Source organism: Pelecanus crispus, chromosome 2, assembly GCF_030463565.1.
Source record: "Pelecanus crispus isolate bPelCri1 chromosome 2, bPelCri1.pri, whole genome shotgun sequence".
Lineage (NCBI taxonomy): Eukaryota > Metazoa > Chordata > Aves > Pelecaniformes > Pelecanidae > Pelecanus > Pelecanus crispus.
The window spans coordinates 82,431,387-82,449,667 of record NC_134644.1 but is presented as its reverse complement, the minus strand read 5'-3'; the positions used below and the strand labels follow the sequence as shown (position 1 = coordinate 82,449,667).

At 46.6% G+C, this 18,281-nt stretch overlaps 1 protein-coding gene across 3 annotated transcripts in view; it reads left to right on the top strand.

Moving 5' to 3' along the window:
- The window catches only part of ZCCHC2 (zinc finger CCHC-type containing 2), a 48,472-nt gene extending 42,528 nt beyond the window's left edge, over nucleotides 1-5,944 (top strand). The window contains exons 14-15 of one of the 3 annotated variants that reach the window (XM_075704775.1): nucleotides 253-325; nucleotides 5,921-5,944. In XM_075704775.1, coding sequence (XP_075560890.1) covers nucleotides 253-320 — 68 coding nt within the window. In that variant the 3' untranslated portion in view covers nucleotides 321-325; nucleotides 5,921-5,944. Of the gene's footprint in view, nucleotides 1-252; nucleotides 2,241-5,920 lie in introns of those variants that run through there. The other 2 variants (XM_075704774.1, XM_075704773.1) reach the window with 2 other exon arrangements.
- Nucleotides 5,945-18,281: the final 12,337 nt, after the last annotated feature.

The window sequence follows — 18,281 nt, the reverse complement described above, 5'->3', positions numbered from 1 at the left end:
TTGATGGGGTCTTCTTTTCTTTGCATTTTTCCAGTAAAGGTAAAGTCCTATATCTACAGTCTATATCTTTTTTAAACTGACAGTTTTAGCAAAGAGATGAAAGAAAATAGTATAAAATCTTAGGACCTACTTTAAAAGGACTGGAGGATGATAGTGCCTTTTGAAGAGCATGTCCATTTTGATACCTTGTAGTGGTTTTGTAATCCATTTTAATTGTGAGCAGTGACTTAGTAGTTCTCTTTCCTGTTTTAGGCACTTACAGACTGAGATACGCACCTCCCCCTCCCCCTTCCAATGATACCTTGGATTCTGCAGACTGAAACAAGTAAACATTGCCTACTTAAACTGAAGCTTGGGAAATTGGGGGAAGGTGTGTGTGGGAGGTGGGGGGGTGGTCTTGTGTTTTGGGACATTCCCAGTTCTATATTCTTTTGGAATTTTTCATTGCTTTTGCACCTCTGTTCCATACAAAAGAAGAAAGCTGAGTCCCTGGTCTCCTCCTGGTTCTACAAAAGGCTTGCGTAATGCATGTAATTCAAACACACAGCCAAACAATCAAAAAGAGCATTCGAACCATGCTTTTGCACTGAAGACTTGAGACATGTGCAATGTTTACTGCATTTTTTAAAAAAAAAAAAGTCCTCTGACCTCTGACATCACTGGTGGAGCAGCCATATGATGAAAGAAGAAACTTGGTCATGTTCCCCACCACAATCTTCTTCCCTCCCTCCCTGTTCTCCTTATGCTGCTGTTTTATTTTCTTTCCCCGTTTGTCCACGTGGATTCGTTGGACTTGCATGAGAGTTTAGCAGTTCATACAGACCCTGCCCACGCTCTAAATTAATGGTCATGAATTGAGGGGAGATGTTCAAACGTCCTATTAGGAGAGTCCAAAGGAACACACTAATACTGTATGTGTACTATATCTGATAATAATACATATACACAGCTCTAGAGAGTCCCAAATAAATGAAAATACATAGAGCAGGAAGGGGCTGCAACTGTGTGGACTGGAACAGATTTAGAAAAATGAACAAGCTTAAATTGACAGATTTTTCTGCCGTGGTAGCTTTTTAGCCTGTATGTTCAGCAACAAAAGTGAAAAAAAATGGTATGAATGTTGTACACAGTGTGTTTGCATTTGTAATGAAAGTTGACAGCATTTTTTCTTTTTTTAAAGCTATTCTACATCGTGTCAACACAGAATGAACATTACTTGATTCAATATTTTTTTCCTAAACTATTACAGTGTTGCATTGTACTTAGAATGTAAATGTTTTATTTCAGACTGAACAAAAGCTATGGTTTTCTACAGAATAGTCAGGTATTAGTATTAGAACCTGTCTACCAAATAGCAAAGTCACTATTTTATAACAATTTACCACTATGCGTAATTACGGTATAATGTGAAAGACTGAAATGAGTGTTAAGATGGTATTAATCATGTCAGTATCATGAGTAAGTTTAATGCTGCTGTATTTTTTATTTTATTTTTAAAAGCCAATATATGTACTAAATTGCTTCCAGGTAATATTTGATTTCCTAAAGTGCACTGAGGTTATCTGGAAGATGAGTGTATTTTTTGACTGCTGCATTCAACACCGATGAACAACTACCACTGTATATCCATAGGGTTTGGCATTCCTCACAGTTCATGGCAGAAATGTTTTTTCTTAAAATCAGAGCTGGTGTCCAGTAGAGGGATGAAATAAAATCAATCTTTGGTTAAGCTGTCTAATAAATTGCTAAACAAACAAAAAACTTGAAGAAAAAAAAAAAAGCTTGATTACTACATTTCTTCATAGGTAGCATTTATATTTATAGCACCAGTGTACATTTTGAAACTTTTTTCTTGGAGGGGGGGAATGGGGAGGGAGGTAGATGAAAGCTTTAATTTAAAAAAAAAAAAAAAAAGTTTAAGTAGTAAATGAAAATTATTTTGATTAAAATTTTTATTTGATCTGGGTATTTTTGGACCACTTGAAATGAATGAACTGCGTTTGAGTTGAAGTGAGGGTGTTAAACCACCAATGGACTTGTTTTGTGAATTACCTGCCAGTTGTACTTTATGGAACTTATTTTATGATTTAAGATACTGTACTGTAAATAGGAGGTATGTTACCTTCTCTTTATTTGTATGTTTACCATATACTTTGATATTTGAAATGTACTGGAAAGGTCACTTATATTTGTAGAAGAGATTGGATTTTATGCAACCTTTTTCCTTGAATTAACAGCAATAAAAAAAAGAAAAAAAAGTACCTGTGTGCAAGTACTGTCCTTTGTCACTGAGAACAATGAAATAAGTGTGATGCTCTGCCTTTGGGTATAGGGGTGGGATCACGGAAGGTTTTGGCAAGCTACCATTTTGGTTGGAATCTGTCACTTTTAAGACAAAGCTGAGAGTATTTGACTTAAGGTAGGGTCAGTCTTGTATCTGAAGTCAGGATACTGTCTCTTGATTTAAACTCCTTTAAGATTTTCTCTTGGGAGAAAGAGGATGACCTTGTGTGATAGACCCAGGACTTTGACCTAAGCTCTTTCAGAACAGTTAAGCCTGTGTAATATTCTGATGGCTCCTGGAATTGGGCTAAAACCCAGTTTAAACATGCTTTTTCTGACTGCAGTGCAAATAATGTGTGTGCTGGAAGGAAGATCTCACTTTCCAGTTACTGCGTGCCTATCTGCTAAAATAGATGGAAGGACAACAGGAGTTGCCGGCAGTAGGGAAGAAGCTTAGAAATGTGCAGATGACAGCTGAAGGGTCTGATACGAACGCAGTGCCCGAACGTGCTCAGGTAGTACTGAGAAGGAGAAGGGTAGTAATTGCTCTGTCACCTCACTTCACTGTGTAGACAGTGCTTCTGATTCCTACTGCTTAGCAGCAGCTGATCTACAGAGCTGAGGACCACAGGCTGTCCTAGATCTTTATCCCAGCTTACTACCCAGAACAACCCACTTCCTGAGAAACCCATTAAGGTGATGAGAAGGCCTGAAGTTGCCGATGAACCCAACCTCTGTTCTTCAGGCAACTCCCGTAATAATGGAGGGGTATTGAAACCCAGGTGTCACACAAACAGCATCATACAACTTCCATTTCTGCAAGTGTCTTGTGTTCCCTCCCTGGACACAAGGGAGTGCATACACCTGTCCAAGGAATTTGTGAATTGCCGTATTGCTCTGAAAACAAAATCTGCTGCTTACTGTGCCATCTGAGTTGCTGGCACTCTCATTTGCCTGACTGATACCATCTGTGCGTGCTGCAAGCAACCCTGACTTTAATAGATCCTGGTTGGATCTATTGATTCAAAAAGTCAAAAAATGCATACCCTCTGGCACAGCAAACAGTGCCCCATTCTTCTGATGCTTGTTTTGCTGGAGACCTAACAGCGCTCCTACCTATCTGTCCTCTTTGTCTACACCGCTACTATCTGGGTGATCAGGTTCAACTACAACTGCAGTTCAAGAGAGAGATTCTCTCTCCTACTGAGTGGCTTGGAAGCAGTTGAATGCCCTGAGGATAAAAGAGAGCATCCCAGTAGCTGGTTGGCCTGAGCAGCTATCCAGGCTGTCCAGGAGTGACTCCCGAGTACTGCACTGCTCCTGCTTCGTGTTGCCTGCTGCAGGGCTGCTGCAGGTGGAAACCTGCTGTTTGTACAAACCGTTTGGTTCCTAAAGCTGGAAGACAAAATGAACAATGAGTCGGGCATGGACAGGATTGGAAAGATGAGAGCATAAGGGAATGCGATGATGCACACTGCTTGCTTATGAGCGAACAGACGGCTTTGTTTTCCCAGCTAACTGCCTTCAGGATGGCAGTGGTGGCCTAGTGCCTAGATCTTGACTTAGCTGCTACTCCTGAAGAGGTGAGGGAACCGAGGGTGTGCACGTCATGCCAAGGTAGATGCAAAGTGAAAGGTGCAGAAAGGTACACCGGGAACTGCGAAACTCGACCGGTGCCAAGGTCATCTAGTTGTAGAGAGATGGAAGTACAACCATAATTTGTTTCAGTTTTGCTCACAGCTGCCTCTAGAGATGTGCTGACCTGGGCCTCCTGCAGCTGCTCTCCTGAAATAAGGTTGCCTAAATTCTGCGCACACAAAAAAGCAGCTTTGGCAATAGTGCTTCCTGCTCAGGGCTGGTAACCGCGGCTGCTAGAATTAGGCACAATATATATAACGGGTATGCAGACTGCAGTTGCGAGGAGGAAGAAGAGGTGTCCTAAAGGCGTAGTCCTGAGTTTATACTAGAGCTCAAGTGCTGTCGCAGTTACGTGGACAGGATCCGGGTACTAACATCCAGTCCGCTGCTCCTCTGACAAGGGAGGAAGGAAAGGCACATCTCGAAGTGTTATTGCAGGGAGAGTGTGCTGCCTTTCTACCCGTGGCTGTCGGATGCCTCGGCTGCTGATCAGGGTGGAGAAACAGGGTTCTAGTTTCGATCCAGCCTTCGAGCTAACAGCTGCAGACGGTCGAGTTCTGTACATTGGAGTAGATTAGAGATCAAAACGCATGATTTGGATGGGCCGAAAGTCCAGCTATGCCTGCATCCTGTCTCCAGCAATGATCAGTAGCAGATATTTAGGAAGAAAGTACTGTTTAAAAAAAAAAAAAAAAGAGAGAGAAAGGCAAGTGGTAATTGTTGCAAATGTGTTGCCTAGCAAAATGAAACGTGTCTCTTAAATTCTTCTTCACAATAGGTGGCAGCACGACTCTACCAGTGGAATATACGGGAACTTCGGCAGCACCATGTGAGATGCTTCAGTTTAATTTGGGTGTAGCATCTTCGTGCCATCTCAGTAAGCTTACTTGGGGGATTTCTTTGACCTGTGATTTTGGAACATTAGTTTCTGTAGGGTTTCTCATGTTTATATATTTTCTCACATGAAGATCATGCTAATTCTTATCTCTTAAAAAAATAAGGAGGCTAAATTCATATCTGAAGTATTAACTCCTTAGAGCTAAAATGGCCCAGGTCTCATAGAGAAGACTCAGAGAATTGCAGCCAAATGTGAAGGCTGTGTCTTAAGGACAACTGAGCGTTAGAAATGGTTCTAGATATTTGTATTCATAGAGTGAGGAATGCTTTCTGAAGTCCATATAGCTTTTTTTGCAAATCAGAATAATTCATGAGGGAGTCTGATCATCTTTCAGGATAATTTCTCTTAATTGTCTCTCTCTACTTAGTCTGAAGGTCCACAATATGGTATTTAACATCAGACCAGATCTTTATCTGGAATGTCTCATGCTCAGCAACATGTTTCCCAAGAGATGGAACATAATAAACCCATGATTTTTAATATTGGTACATGCTCCCTGACTAGCATAAAGGGTCACTGTTGTCTGAATGGGTCGATAAAACAATGTACAAAAGCACAGGGTGAAAAAAAATTGTTGAACTTGGTAAAAGGGTAGAATAGCTGTATCTTAACCATTAGTACATTAATTTTAGACCTTCCCTCTTTGATCTAAAATGGCCATTTTTATTGACTTCTAAAGTATGTTTTTTTCTGGAGACAGAGGATTTTGATGACTGATATAGGGTTAACTGTTAACTCCTACGATGCTGCTCGGCGTGACTGATGAAAGATGGGGATTGCTGCTTCAAAAACTCATTTGCCATTTAATTTTGGTTTTAAAGTACTGGTTAGGGACTCTTTAGAAAAAAACAGTAGTGTACATAATAAAATACCATTTGCATAATAAAATATTATGCTTACTTTATAATAGTCTTATTTTACACCATTTGTAGTTTGAAATTTAGACCATGGTGTTTTCAACAGCTTCAGATTTTTTTCTTGTTTTGACTGAAACTATGTTTGGAAACTGATGGCACATCTAGGTAGTCAATATCACGTATACAAGTAATTGTGTTGCTATCAAATTGCTCTTTCCCTTTTGTTAAAGTTTTTTTTTTACAGGATATGCACACATGCCAGCAAAAGAGCAGACAGCTTAGCAGCAGCAAGACTTCTGGATGAAAACATCATGGGACTTACTTTAATTGCTCCTTAAAGACCAGATCGGCTCTGAGGTGCGTATTGACAAGGACTTCTAGATATTTCAAACTGAGCGTGTAATCCAGGAAATCCTGGCTTCTGTCAACATACACCTCGAATGAAAAGATCAATAAAGTGTAAGGAAGGGAGGGGAAAGCAACAGCAACACCAAAAAAATACCAGCGGGCATTGGGGTGTGCTTGAGGTCAGACCCATCATTCGATTTCTTACCGCAGCTCAGATCCATTTCATAGCAAAGAACTGCAAAAAGTGATTGAATGTCTGGTACAAAACCAGCTGAATTCTGCATTGCACCACAGCGCAGTTGACCATATCAGATACTTAATAGAAGAGACTTGTGCCCCCAGCAACCTACTAATTCATGTGGACTTTGAACAGACTCTAATAATACATTTAAAATCTTACGGTGGTCATAATTCTTACAGCTACACGGAGTTGTCAGCTAGCTAACATACCCTTTAGAGAGTTGTCTCCCTTTGATTTGTTTTCCATTTTTAATTTATGTGTTTGCCTTTTTTTTTTTTTCATCTTGCTTTTGCCCTGATTAGCCTTTTAAAGCCTTTCACACACATGCAAGAACCATGCACGTGATGGAGGGCCATTTGAAATGCTTTAATCCATGGTATGCGAACTCCCAAACAATAATACTGAACACTTGCTAATCCAAAATAAAATAGCCTGTGCGAGGGGGTAACTATTTCAGTGTGAGCCTGTGCCAGTACTTGCCATTGCAAAGGCAGCTAAATGGGAGCTGGGACTCAGCGTTGCGCTTTGAAACCGCCATGTTTTTGTTCCTTTCTAAGGAAGGATATCTTATTTCTAGCAACTTCTCAGGTGGAGGAGGCAAAGAATGGGATGTTAATTTAGAGTTAGACAGGAAAACAAATGTGCTTGGCTGCTCTACAGCTAAAGCGTGATGCCCAAAGGCTGTCACGCCGCCAGCGCCGCTGGAGAGAGCAGCCGTACCCTGAGACGTGACGTAGCTGTCGCTTTGTCCAAGCCAGAGCTGTCTAGCCAAGTCGCTAGAGACTTAGGACAGCGCTTTCCTAAATTTTGTTCTTGACCGTGGAAGAGATGTGCACTTTCTGAAGTTTTTTTCAGGCACCTGGCAACCTCTTGTTTTTCATTTGCACCGACAGCCCTATCGTTTCTGGTGAAGACACAGAAGCAGGAGGTGTTGAGCAGTTAGGAGATTAGTTGACTTCAGCAGTGACCATCCTGTGGCTCACAGGTTATACTCCGCCCTGCATTTAGCTGGTGATCTGCCCTGACCCCTCTGCTCTTCCCAGAGCCCCTCAGATCCCCCCGGACAGGGGAATGCCACCTCTTGCTCAGCGGCAGGCGAACGCACTGCAGCCAGGTAGTTTTAAAGCAGGTTTTGATTTGTGCGTGGGTTGGGTGCGTAACAAGCTGCACACGATGGCAGAGGAGTGGGCGCTGGGATCAGGAGCCACGGGGCGACCGGGGCTGCTTGGTGGTGGTCTGTGCTGCAGAAGCTTCATTTCCAAACTTCAATAGTTTCTGCTTTTTTGTTCGATTTTAAAAGCAAAAACCTTCCTAACCAATAGTCTTCTTGCAAGCAAGTACAGCGAGGTTTGGGACAGAGCAGGTCAAGCCAGCCCAACAGCACCAATGGTGTGCATAGCCAGGGCGTGGGCACCTAGAAAGTTTAATCAGTTATTTGGGCCCCTACCTCCTCCCCCCCCCCCCAAACCCTTCTTGATTTATGCCTTCAAGTTTCATCTTTCATCCCTTCAGTGCACATCTTTAACCAGTTTTAGACAACTTCTCTATTCAAAAGACTTCAGGCTTACTCAGGGAGAGGGAAGGCTATGTGAGCCCTCTCCCCTCCCCGCCCTGCATTGTCACTCACCCCCAATTTTTCAGCTTTTCTTTGTTTGGAAATGTATCTAGTTTCCTTCTGAACTCTTCAAAGCTCCTTACTTCCATGATAGACGTGGGTAACGTATTCCATATGCTCGCTTCCCTTTGGTCAGCAAGCTGTTCCCATCTCTGTCTCTGATGGAGGGACACGCCAGGCTCCTTCTGTTGCCACTTGAAAGCTGGGAAACACCCTTGGTTCTTTAATAAAATTAAATAAAATTAATTTCACTTCAAACGCTCTTTCTCTTGAGCTGTACATAGCATCGCTTTTCTCTGCTTAGGTGTTTGCATATCGTGCCGTAATTGTTTCATCTGTGCCAGGATATTATTTTTACAGCTGGCCGTGCCTTTGATACAAGGAAACGTGAGAGTTTAAAGGCGGGAGAGGGAGCGATGGTGGGGGAGCCACCGCAGCTGCCTGCGCCATGCCCGAGTGGGGAGCCGTGCTTCACCAACCCGCCGCGCAGAGCACCAGCGGGGTGTTTTTTCAATAAAGGACGAGGAAAAAAACAAGCCAAAGCTAATGCAAAAATGAACAGCTGGCATTGTCAGGGCCTTGGGAGCGCTAATAGGCCTTAATGAGCTTGCCCAGCCTCCTCCAAGGCCTCCACCCACCCTGCCCTGGGCCCAGCAGCCCCAGCATAGCTCAGCCGGGGGTTTTGGAGCCTGCTGGAGCGACGCTGTCCGTGTGCCTCATCCCAGTTAAGCGGTGGAAGGGGCTTCCCAGGTGGGTCTCAGACCCATGTTGTTGGTGTCCCCCTGCTCCTGCCCAGACCCCCTGGGCAGACCCTGGACCTGCCCCAGCGCTGCAGCTGGTCTGGGGCTGTCATAGAATCATAGAATGCTTTGGGTTGGAAGGGACCGTCGATGGACCCGTGTCCAGCCGCTGGCTCTGCTGGGGGGCTGCAGGGTGGCCAGGGTCATCCTCAGCTGCCAGATCACTCAACCTCCTGCAGCTCCCTGGTGAGCATGGTCTGGTGTCTTGCAAAGCTCACCTCTTCATCTCCTGTGGGTGCCTTCTGCAAAACCCCTTCCAGGCAGGTAATGGTTTCCTTCTTACTGGTTCTGTATCAGCTATGGGCTAAAGGGCCGTGGGTGGCAAATAGAGATGGAGGTCATCCAGTTTGTAGAAGACACCATTTTAAGTGCTTGATAATTGCAGCAAAACCAAAAAGCAAAATGTAGCTGAGGAAAGGGAAGAAGAGATGGAAAGAATCAGACTAAAATGTAGCTATTAGAGTCACTAAATATCATTTTTAAGGCTGGTTCAGGTTCAAATTCAGCCCCAGGTACTCCTGAGCTAACTTCTGTCATGACATAAATGGAAAGCCAAACCAATGCGGTGCTGAGCGAGCCGGCTGTGTCTCTCCGGTGAAGTAAATAGGGCTTTGCAGCTACACTTTTATGCAAGCATTTTTGCAGCAGTGCGGAAGCCATTAAACTGTGCGGTTATGGATTTCACCGCTCATTTGAGACCTATTAAAATAAGGTATTACACAGTGCACCTGAGGCAACAGGGACAGGTGAAAGAGGGCAGATTTCACTCTGGACTGCCATTGCCTTATCAGAAAAAGCAAAATACATTTCTCTAATGTACAGACACCATAGTCTCAGCTAAACATTCATTTGCCACCACTTGTCAGCACGCAGGGTCTAAAATGTCTCTTTTTCCTCCCTGAGACAAAGAGCAGCAATAATCCCGTGGCACTGCCTTACAAATGTGAATGCAAATGCATTTTAAGTGGGGGCTGTTCTATTGCCAGACATGTTCCTAGCCTACAGGCTGCTTGTTCCCATTCTAGGGCTTTGCCTGCCCTTTGTTTTACCTATTAAGAGCAGAAGGGCTCCAGCCGGGCTCTTGCAGGTGGGGTATGTGGATAGCACCTGGGAGAAGCGACCTGGGCTCAGCTGGGCACAATTATCTAAATGAAAGACAAAGTGGTTTGTCCCTTCATCTCTGTTTCTGTTGCGCTGCCTCTGTTGGGTCTTCTCTCGTCATCTCATTTTTGGCCTCAAACCCTACTGTGCTACCCACCTCCCATGTTCTTCCTTGTACCTGTTGGCTTCCAGTGAGGCAACGGAGTCAGCTGCAAAATCTCTGCTTCCAGGTCTGCCGCTGGGCGTGTTGGACAGTACTTTCTCTTCTCTGGTTACGCCGTTTTCCTGTGGTTTCCCTCCGTTTCATCCCCTTGTGAACACTGTGCTCTGTGGTTTGTCTGCCTCAGTGCATCCACAAAGACCTTGCTCTATCCTCGTTTTGGGGATTTCACTTGCTGTAAGTTATTTTGCAGAGCTATCTTTTCATTCTTTTATGTATTTTTATTCTGTGTTGTTTATTTTAGCGTCATGTTATATTAGGATGATGTTATGTTTTGGCTCAAAGAGTTTTAAAAGTTCAGAAAAGGTAATTGGGGACAAGCTTGTTCTCCAGATTTATTTTCTTCTGAGCATCAAGCAGATTGGCCTTGCCTTCTTATGCATGGTGACCATTAGTTACAGTGCGGAGACAAGGCCCACCTGTGTTCAGGGCACAGGACAGGAGTGTAGGTGTGGTTTCTGTTTCTAGTGGGATTTAAGTGGAAACTCAGGCACAAATGAGGTTGTCACTTTGGCGGTCACTGGGGCTAAGTGGGTGGCAGGAGGACGGCTGACCTCTAGACTAGCACAGCACGAGATGGAAGTGCGCGTGTATTCGGGATGCTTCTGCTGCCCCAGAGACCAAACCAGAGCTGAACTTGGCTGTGTTACAGCCCACGGGAAACGCGAGGCTTACACACGAGCAGCGGTGGAAATCCCACGGCACAACAGGCAGACCTCGGTGGCTCTGCGGTGCCTCTGTCCTGCTTGCTCTGCCTGCAAACTGGACGATTCTCCTCTCCGAGGTATTTGGGGCATCTGCTTGGGGCAAAGGACCTCTGAAGCCACCATCAGTGTTGGGGGTAGAGGCTCTCCTCCCTTTACAGGCTTACCTCTCTCTTCTATTAAAACCCAACAACTTGTTTCTTGAAGACAGGCTGAGAGTGCTTCTCCTTTGCTCTAAAACTTCATGTCCTCATGCTGAAGTTCCAGCTGAAAACAGAGCAGCAGTAAAAACCTCTCAGATGAACATATGCAGGTGAATCGCAAGTTAAGAAACGCCGTTCCCTCCTTCCCTGCCTTGCCCTCAAGGTGCTTGAATGATTTTTGCTCCTCTGCCTCTTGCAGCTCCCACGGCTGGGCTCAGTGGCTCCCGGTGAACACCTGTGAGGTGGGAATATGTCTCCACCTCCTGTCCCGACACAGCCGGTGCTGTGAGTCCCACAGATCTCAGCTGTCCCCCAGCACTATGCTTCAGCTGGCGGCCCCCCATCCCCATCACTGATACGTCCAAGTGCCCTCCGCAAGCATGCAGAACAAGATCTGTGGGACATCCCCCTTCCAGATGTATCACGACTGTTCCTTAATAAGCTGCTGTCTTCTCCTGTCCTACTTCATGCTGTGTTTGTTATCGCTGTAGACAGGGGGCTTGATTCAGTAGCCCACACAGAGGTGCCTAGCATCATTTGAGAAACCTTGGCACAGCCCAGCAGGCCTCCAGCTGCCTCTCCAGACACGTGCATGTCTCCTGTATGTCTTGAGCCTTATTTTCTATCCCTGCGTTGCTGCCACAAGTAGCTGTGGGTGACTCAGGTGGCAGTGAGACACCCCAGTGCAGGCAGCTGAAGGAGGCCCTTGCCGCACGCCCTTTATGCTGGGAGCAATGGGCAAAATTAACAATTATCAATTGATATCAACTGATTATCAATTTTTCCCCTCTGTTGTGCTAGCTACAAGTCGGATTGCATCTAAACAGATGCAAACCTGCTGGAGTCTGATAGCCAAGCTTGGCACCAGTGCTTCTGATGTGAATCCTTTCTCCCTCTGGTGCTGAGTGCTCCCGTTCTGTTTCCCTTGCTTTTTTCCTTCGCTCTGAAGCTGTCATGTCCCTTGTGAGGAGGGCGCACGCAGCCACATGCCCTGACCTGCTTGGAGGGAAAGCCGTCCTGTTCTGCATCATGCCAGTATCCAGCTGTGGGGATGTTCGTGGCATGGGGCTTTTGTCCTTCTCTTTTAAGCCTCGAGGGTGTAGCTACAGTACGCAGAGGGGTCCTAAAAATCCAGTTATCTGAACACTTAGGAATTCTCTCTATAATTAATTCCATCCCTCTGTAAGACACAGAGATGCCTTTGTCCCCTGATTGTAAGCAGAGGTACGAAGCTGAAGGCATAAATCGCATTGTCTGCAGCAGGCGTTGGCTTTGGGAGAAACACGGGCGACTGGTGTTAGGAGCCCAGGGCTACGTCCATGCTCCTAAATCAGGCCTGTTCCCTGACAGTGGGATGGGGTGCACAGTGCTGCTGGGCCCCATGCAGCTGACCCCATGCACAGTGGCCTCCCCATGCTGCCTTTTGGGCACCAGCTTGCGCCGTCCCTGGGACCGCTGCCCAGGAGGGTGCAGCTGGGCTCTGGCAGGGTGACGCTGTGGCGGGTGCTGGTGGTGGACCTGGGTCCTCTGTGCACCTCCCAGACCCGTGTAGGTGCATTCCTGCATCCTTGATGTAGTTGGGGTGGGGCCAGTTGGGAGTCGGGGAAGGAAAGGTGGGGATGAGAGAGCACACAAGTTAGATGCCAAATGCAAGTTTAAGAAAGAGCATGAATCCCCTCTTTCAGAGAAAAAAAAAAAGCACTGATGAGTTATTCTATAGGTAATTGGGAGAAATTTCTGGATCGGTAGCCCTTGTCCTTATGGGAGATTTCAACTTCCTAGACATCAACTGGGAATATCGTACTGCTGTGACGAGCAGGTCTTGGAAATTCTTGAGGTTTGTAGGAGAGAACTTTTCACAGGTACTCAGTGAGCCAACTAGGAAAGATGCCTAGACTTGCTGTTTGTGAATAGAGAAGGACTCATGGGAGATGTGATCGTAGGTGGCTGTCTTGGCCACAGGGATCATGAAATGGTTGAGTTTAAAATTTTCAGTGTAATGAGAAAAAAGGACAGCAGAGCAAACTTCAAGCTATTCAGGGAGCTATTTAGCAGAGTACCCCGGGAATCTGCTTTTGAGGGCTTAGGAGTCCATGAGTACTAGTCAGTCTTTAAGAACCACCTTTAGAAGCCCAGGAGCAGGTAATCCCATTGCATTTTAAGTCACCATTGCAGAAATCATCTGGAAAGTGGAGGGAGTAAGTGGGAATGGAGGGCGCCCTGTGCTGAAGCTTGCAGGTAGTTTGACACTGGGTGAGCTGCTCTTGCTCATCCCAATGAGGTTTCCACTCAGAAGTCTGAGACAGGTGCTTCAGATACTAAAATGAACTAATTCCCTGCCTTAGAGCCATCATGTTAACTTTCTCCCTTGTTGCTGTATGTGTCAACACCGCTGCCGAGAGAGGGTCAGTGCACCCGCTTCAGCTGCACTGTGGGTAATGAATCTGGTACCCTCTCCCCTACTCTTAGTCCCCTCTTCCCCTCTCTAAAACCTGAAATAAGAAAAGGTCCTTCAAGTGACAAAATAAAAAATGAGAAAATAGCCGCTTTGTAGACAAAAGCGGCTTCTTTCTCTTCATGCAAGGCAGTAGTGGCTTCTGCAAAGGCTTCCAAAATCTCTTCCTAGGAGCTATGGGGTTGTGCCTATAGAATATACGGGCAGCCCCACCATACACTTAGTCCAAGATGCAGCGTAGGTTGTGTGAGCTTGGTTGGCCAGAAATACAGAGCAGAGGTAGCCCTCGCTGTGCGCAGCCTTTCTGAACAGGGAAACAAGTACAATAGTAATTGGCTTCATTTTCCTACTGCCTCCAGTCTGCCTTGCAGAGGGGGTTTTAATGCTTTTACTTATGGCGATTGCTCCTGCAAGTGCTGGCTTGGTGATTTTTTTGAGCGGGGGCCTCTGCTTTCATTTGTTTCCCATTCAGGGTCCCTTCGCCAGCGTAACCCGCCCGCTGCCAGTGCCGCTTCCTTGGCTGCGTGTGGTCCTTTTGCCAAATCCTGACATTTTTTATATTTGGTTAACATCAGAATGGAGCTGGGGAATAATTGCTCTTTCACTTTCCTCTTAAATAGGCCACGCTGCTCATCTGCATAAATGTTCTCTTCATGCATCTTGTCACTCTGCCTCGCAGGCTTCCTTGGAGGGGAAAAAAAACCCAACCCACTTTATTTTTTTAAAAAGATGCCTTTTCTTCCTCATGAATTGCCCTTGCTCTGTATGATAGCCAGCAATTGGCCCCAAAGGATGAATACTAAGCAGCTTTGCCAAGGTGCAATTCAGCTGTAAGACATCCCGTATATCCGGGGCTGTCCTGGATGACCTTGAGGACAGGGGGATTGAAGCCGGGGAGGAAGGCCATGTTGGCAGCTCCGCTCCGCTCAAGCACTCGACCTAAAGCCAAAGCCAGGTTTTAGCCACTGGTGTGCAAATCCCCGTGACACGGGAGGACGAGCTGCGGATGCAAGTCAATCTTCTCCAGGATGAAAGCTTTTGCTGTCAAGCCATTCAAAGGGAAACATCCTGAGGCTGAAATCTGCTGGTGTGCACCGGCTCCTGCTCCAGAGGCCGGCTGCGTGCCTCGGCTCGCCTCAGACCTGCAGCCAGCAAAGGGCAGGGAGGGATGGAGGGAGGGAGCCCTGGGGGAAGGGTAGAGAGGAGCAAGACAGGCTTTGCAAAGCTGGCCGCAGTGCCCCTGCCCTGCTCCTCCTTGCCTGCCCGCCCAGAGGCAAATGTGATTGTCTCAAATGCAATGGGATTTGGCCGTGGACCGTGCAAAGCTCTGGCTCTACCACGAAGCACAGCACCAAGGAGTTTTCCTTCCTTGCTGAAGTACTTGCCTGCAGAGATCGCACAACTGATCGTGTCCAGTAACATTTACGCAACCCGATTATTTATCAGAATAAAAGCTGGCTCAGCCTTCAGTGCCGGTTAGCTTTTATTGTGATGTTTTCCCAATGCACAGAGGCCACCCTGAAGGAAATGTGTGGGGAAGACCACACTGTGTGCCATGCTGGGCTGAAGCCCATGTTGTTCTCCCAGATCCAAGGTGGAGCTTGTTACAAAAAAAAAAAAAAAAGGTGTAAGTCAGATCATTGGGAAAAATAAAGAGTGTGGAAGAGGGAGGATGCACGTGGGAGCAGCGCCCATGCCTGGAGGGGTGAGGAAAGTGGGGTGCAAGAAGCTGCTTGGCTCGCCTTGCGTGACTCTGCACATTCGGAGGAAAAGAGGAGCGGCACAAAAGCATGACCTGAGATCGCTGCCGCAGGCTGTGCCTTGCTTTACAGCCATTGAGGTAAGGGCAAGCAAGGGTTTTGCATTTTAAAATGGTGAAGAGGAATGTAGGAGCTTAAGAGACATCCTGAGACTCCAGTCCCAGACTGCAACCTCTACCATCACCCACAGCTCGCTGTAGACTGCTGCTGCAGACTGCCCTAGCTCTGTAATAGAGGTAACTAGGCTGGATTTTGCCCTGCTTCTCTTGATTGTTTCAGAGCATTGTTGCTCTGATGATTAGAAACCAGATAAGAAGACGGGAGCAGCCACATGGGGTCAGCTGAAGGATCCTTCTGAGTATCATATGATCAGTGTTAGTCAGTAGCATATTTCAACAGGAAAAGCAAAATCTCTTAAATTGAGAAGTTAGAATATAGCCAAATCAAATAAAAAGTCAGCCTCTCTGGAAGAAAACACATGGTATTTGTGAGGCCACATCTAAGTGCATCGTGTCCAGTTGCAGGGTCCTTGGTACAAGAGGAGCGTTGATGTTACCATCACAAGTCCAGCAGAAGGACACGGTGTACCAGGAGAAGACAGGTGAGCTGGGTTTGTCCAGCCTGAAGAAGAGAAGGCTGAGAAGGAGACCTTACTGCAACTACCTAATGGCTGCTTACAGGAAATACAGAGCCAGAGTCATCTTGGAAGGGCACAGTGAAAGGATGAGGGGCACCAAACAGAAGTCACCTCCAAAGAAATCCCAATTAGACACTAGGAAACAATTTTCACAGGGATGGTGGTCAAACCATCTCCCACAGAGAAGCACGAAACTCTCTCAGACAAAGCTTTGCTCTGACTTTGAAGCTAGCTGTGCTTTGGGTAGGGATGGGGCCAGACGGTCCCTTCCAACCTTAATTGTTGTGTGATTCTATGTTTTATTCATAGGTACACCTGATTTTATTTTTTATTTACATGTATACCTGCAGTTCAGGCAACTACAACTGTAGTCGCAGGGTTATTGGGCAACTGATGCTCGAGCTATGTGCAAACTGGATCCCCTTGGCCACCTCCCAGTACAAGCTGGATCCCCTTGGCCACCTCCCAGTACAAACTGGATCCCCTTGGCCGCCTCCCAGTACAAACTGGCATCTGTAGCCCAAAGAACATGAGCCTGAGTATGGCAAGGAGTGTGCTGATGTTTGGTTTAGTGTTATCTGGTCCTGCAAGGAGCAGGGAGCTGGACTCGATGATCCTTCTGAGTCCCTCCCAACTTGAGATATTCTGTGATAAAGGTCCATGCCTGAGCTCAGCTCCTGGGTCTCCTTTCTGTCGTGGTCCTCTTTTCTGGAGGGTGGCACTGACAGCCATGCGCGGGTGTTTCTGAGTACCAGCTGGTGTTGGTGGGAGTCTTGCTCCACCGCCTCCAAAATCTGGCCCCGGCCCCCAGGGTTTGGTGCCCAGAGGATGCCTGTGGCTTGCATGGTGACTTTGTATCTGCACACCGGGGACAGGGCCCTACCTCTCGGTGTCAAGAAGATCAATTGGGCAATTACAAATGAATTAATTAATATAATTAAATAATAAATTAATAAATAATAAAATAATAAATTAATATTACAATTAACTAATTACAAGCAGTCCAAAAGGAAATAGGTCCTTCCCCTCCACCACCTGCAGAAGGCCAAGGCCTCTGAATTCACTGCTCTTTGAAGTCAGCTGCACCATGCTTGGTTAAAATGGCTATGACTTCCACACAGCCCTCTCTGTGCTGCTGTAACTACATCAGGTGAAAACCATATTTGAAATGAAGCTGGTGGGGCTCCAGGGCATGAGCAAGCCCTCTGGCGTAACCGTCCATATTGCTGTTTTTGTGGCCTGTCCTCCAATACTTTAATGCAGAAGGCAGCACTTAAAACAGACAGTCATACCTGAAGGACCATCACTCTCACTTGTGAACCCTTCACGAACCCAGGAAAAAATCAATAAGCGGTTTAAAAAACCCAACAAAATCATATTTCATCTCCTCTGTGTCAGCAGATCTGCAGAGGAGGTTGAGGGTTGTTTTGCATTTGGGCTAAAAAAAAAAAGAAAAAATTGCAGTGTAGGATTCTCTGTAGGGTAATCCCCTAGGTTTCATTTTAAAACTTTAAACAAGCATGGAAATCTTAGCATAAGCTTCTTGAAGATCAAGCATTCTGGCATGAACCTAGGAAGAAAGAGCATAAGGCTGGGACTCGGGAGGCTTTAGGATTACTGTGTTCTCTACCACTGTGTAACCTGTGGTGTGACCATCTCCTGCTTCATTTAAGCCAGATCTTCCAGGCTAACTTCTGTCTTCTGGTTTCAGCAGGAGCTGAGGAATTAAATATTGTTAGAAGAGCTGTTTTCTCAGTTCTCTCTTTCATTGCTGCCCGCTCGTCTTCTAGGTGTTGCAAGAGCTCCCGAATGAGGACCGGTCCCTACGTGTTTGTAAAATGATGAGCTCTGACCTTTATGGCCCTTCTCTGAGGGACGTTAAAAGGAGTCGAGTCGCCACGTGCTGGTGTCCCTGCCTCTGCCGTGTCCAGTGCTACTGGCCACAGCTTGAGGTCCGTGGCTGTAAAGAGTGACACCGGTGTTAATGACCCTGGGTGGGTTACGGTGCGGTGCAACCAAGGGCTGCGGCGTGGCTCAAACGCTTCGTCGTGCCGTGTTGTGCCATGTCGTGCCGTGTCGTGCCGTGTTGTGTCGTGTCGCCGGTGCCAGGGCCCTGAGCCAGCTGGGAGGCACCGGCGGCAGCGCCCGTCCTGGGCACGCACAGCCCCGCTCCGTGCGCGGCTCAGCGTCCTCGCGTGCGTGTCCGCAGCGTGTGGGGGAGGCAGTACATAAATTAGGTGTCCCCTCCTTTTTATTTTAAAAGAAATAATGCGAGGCTAAGCTTGACTGGAATAAAGGAACCCCATCGTACCAGACCGCATGCTCCTGCTGCCACGGAAGGCCACAGCAGAGCTGCCACTCGCTCCGTCCCGCAGCGCCGGTGACCCCCACGTGCTTTTGTACAGCAGTGCCCGACGCGATCCCTCCTCTGGGCAGAGCAAAACATCTTGTGTGGCTATACCCCCGCTGACCCCAGGTACAAAGGTTGGCCAGTGCATGTGTGTGGGCAGCAGCTGCAGGT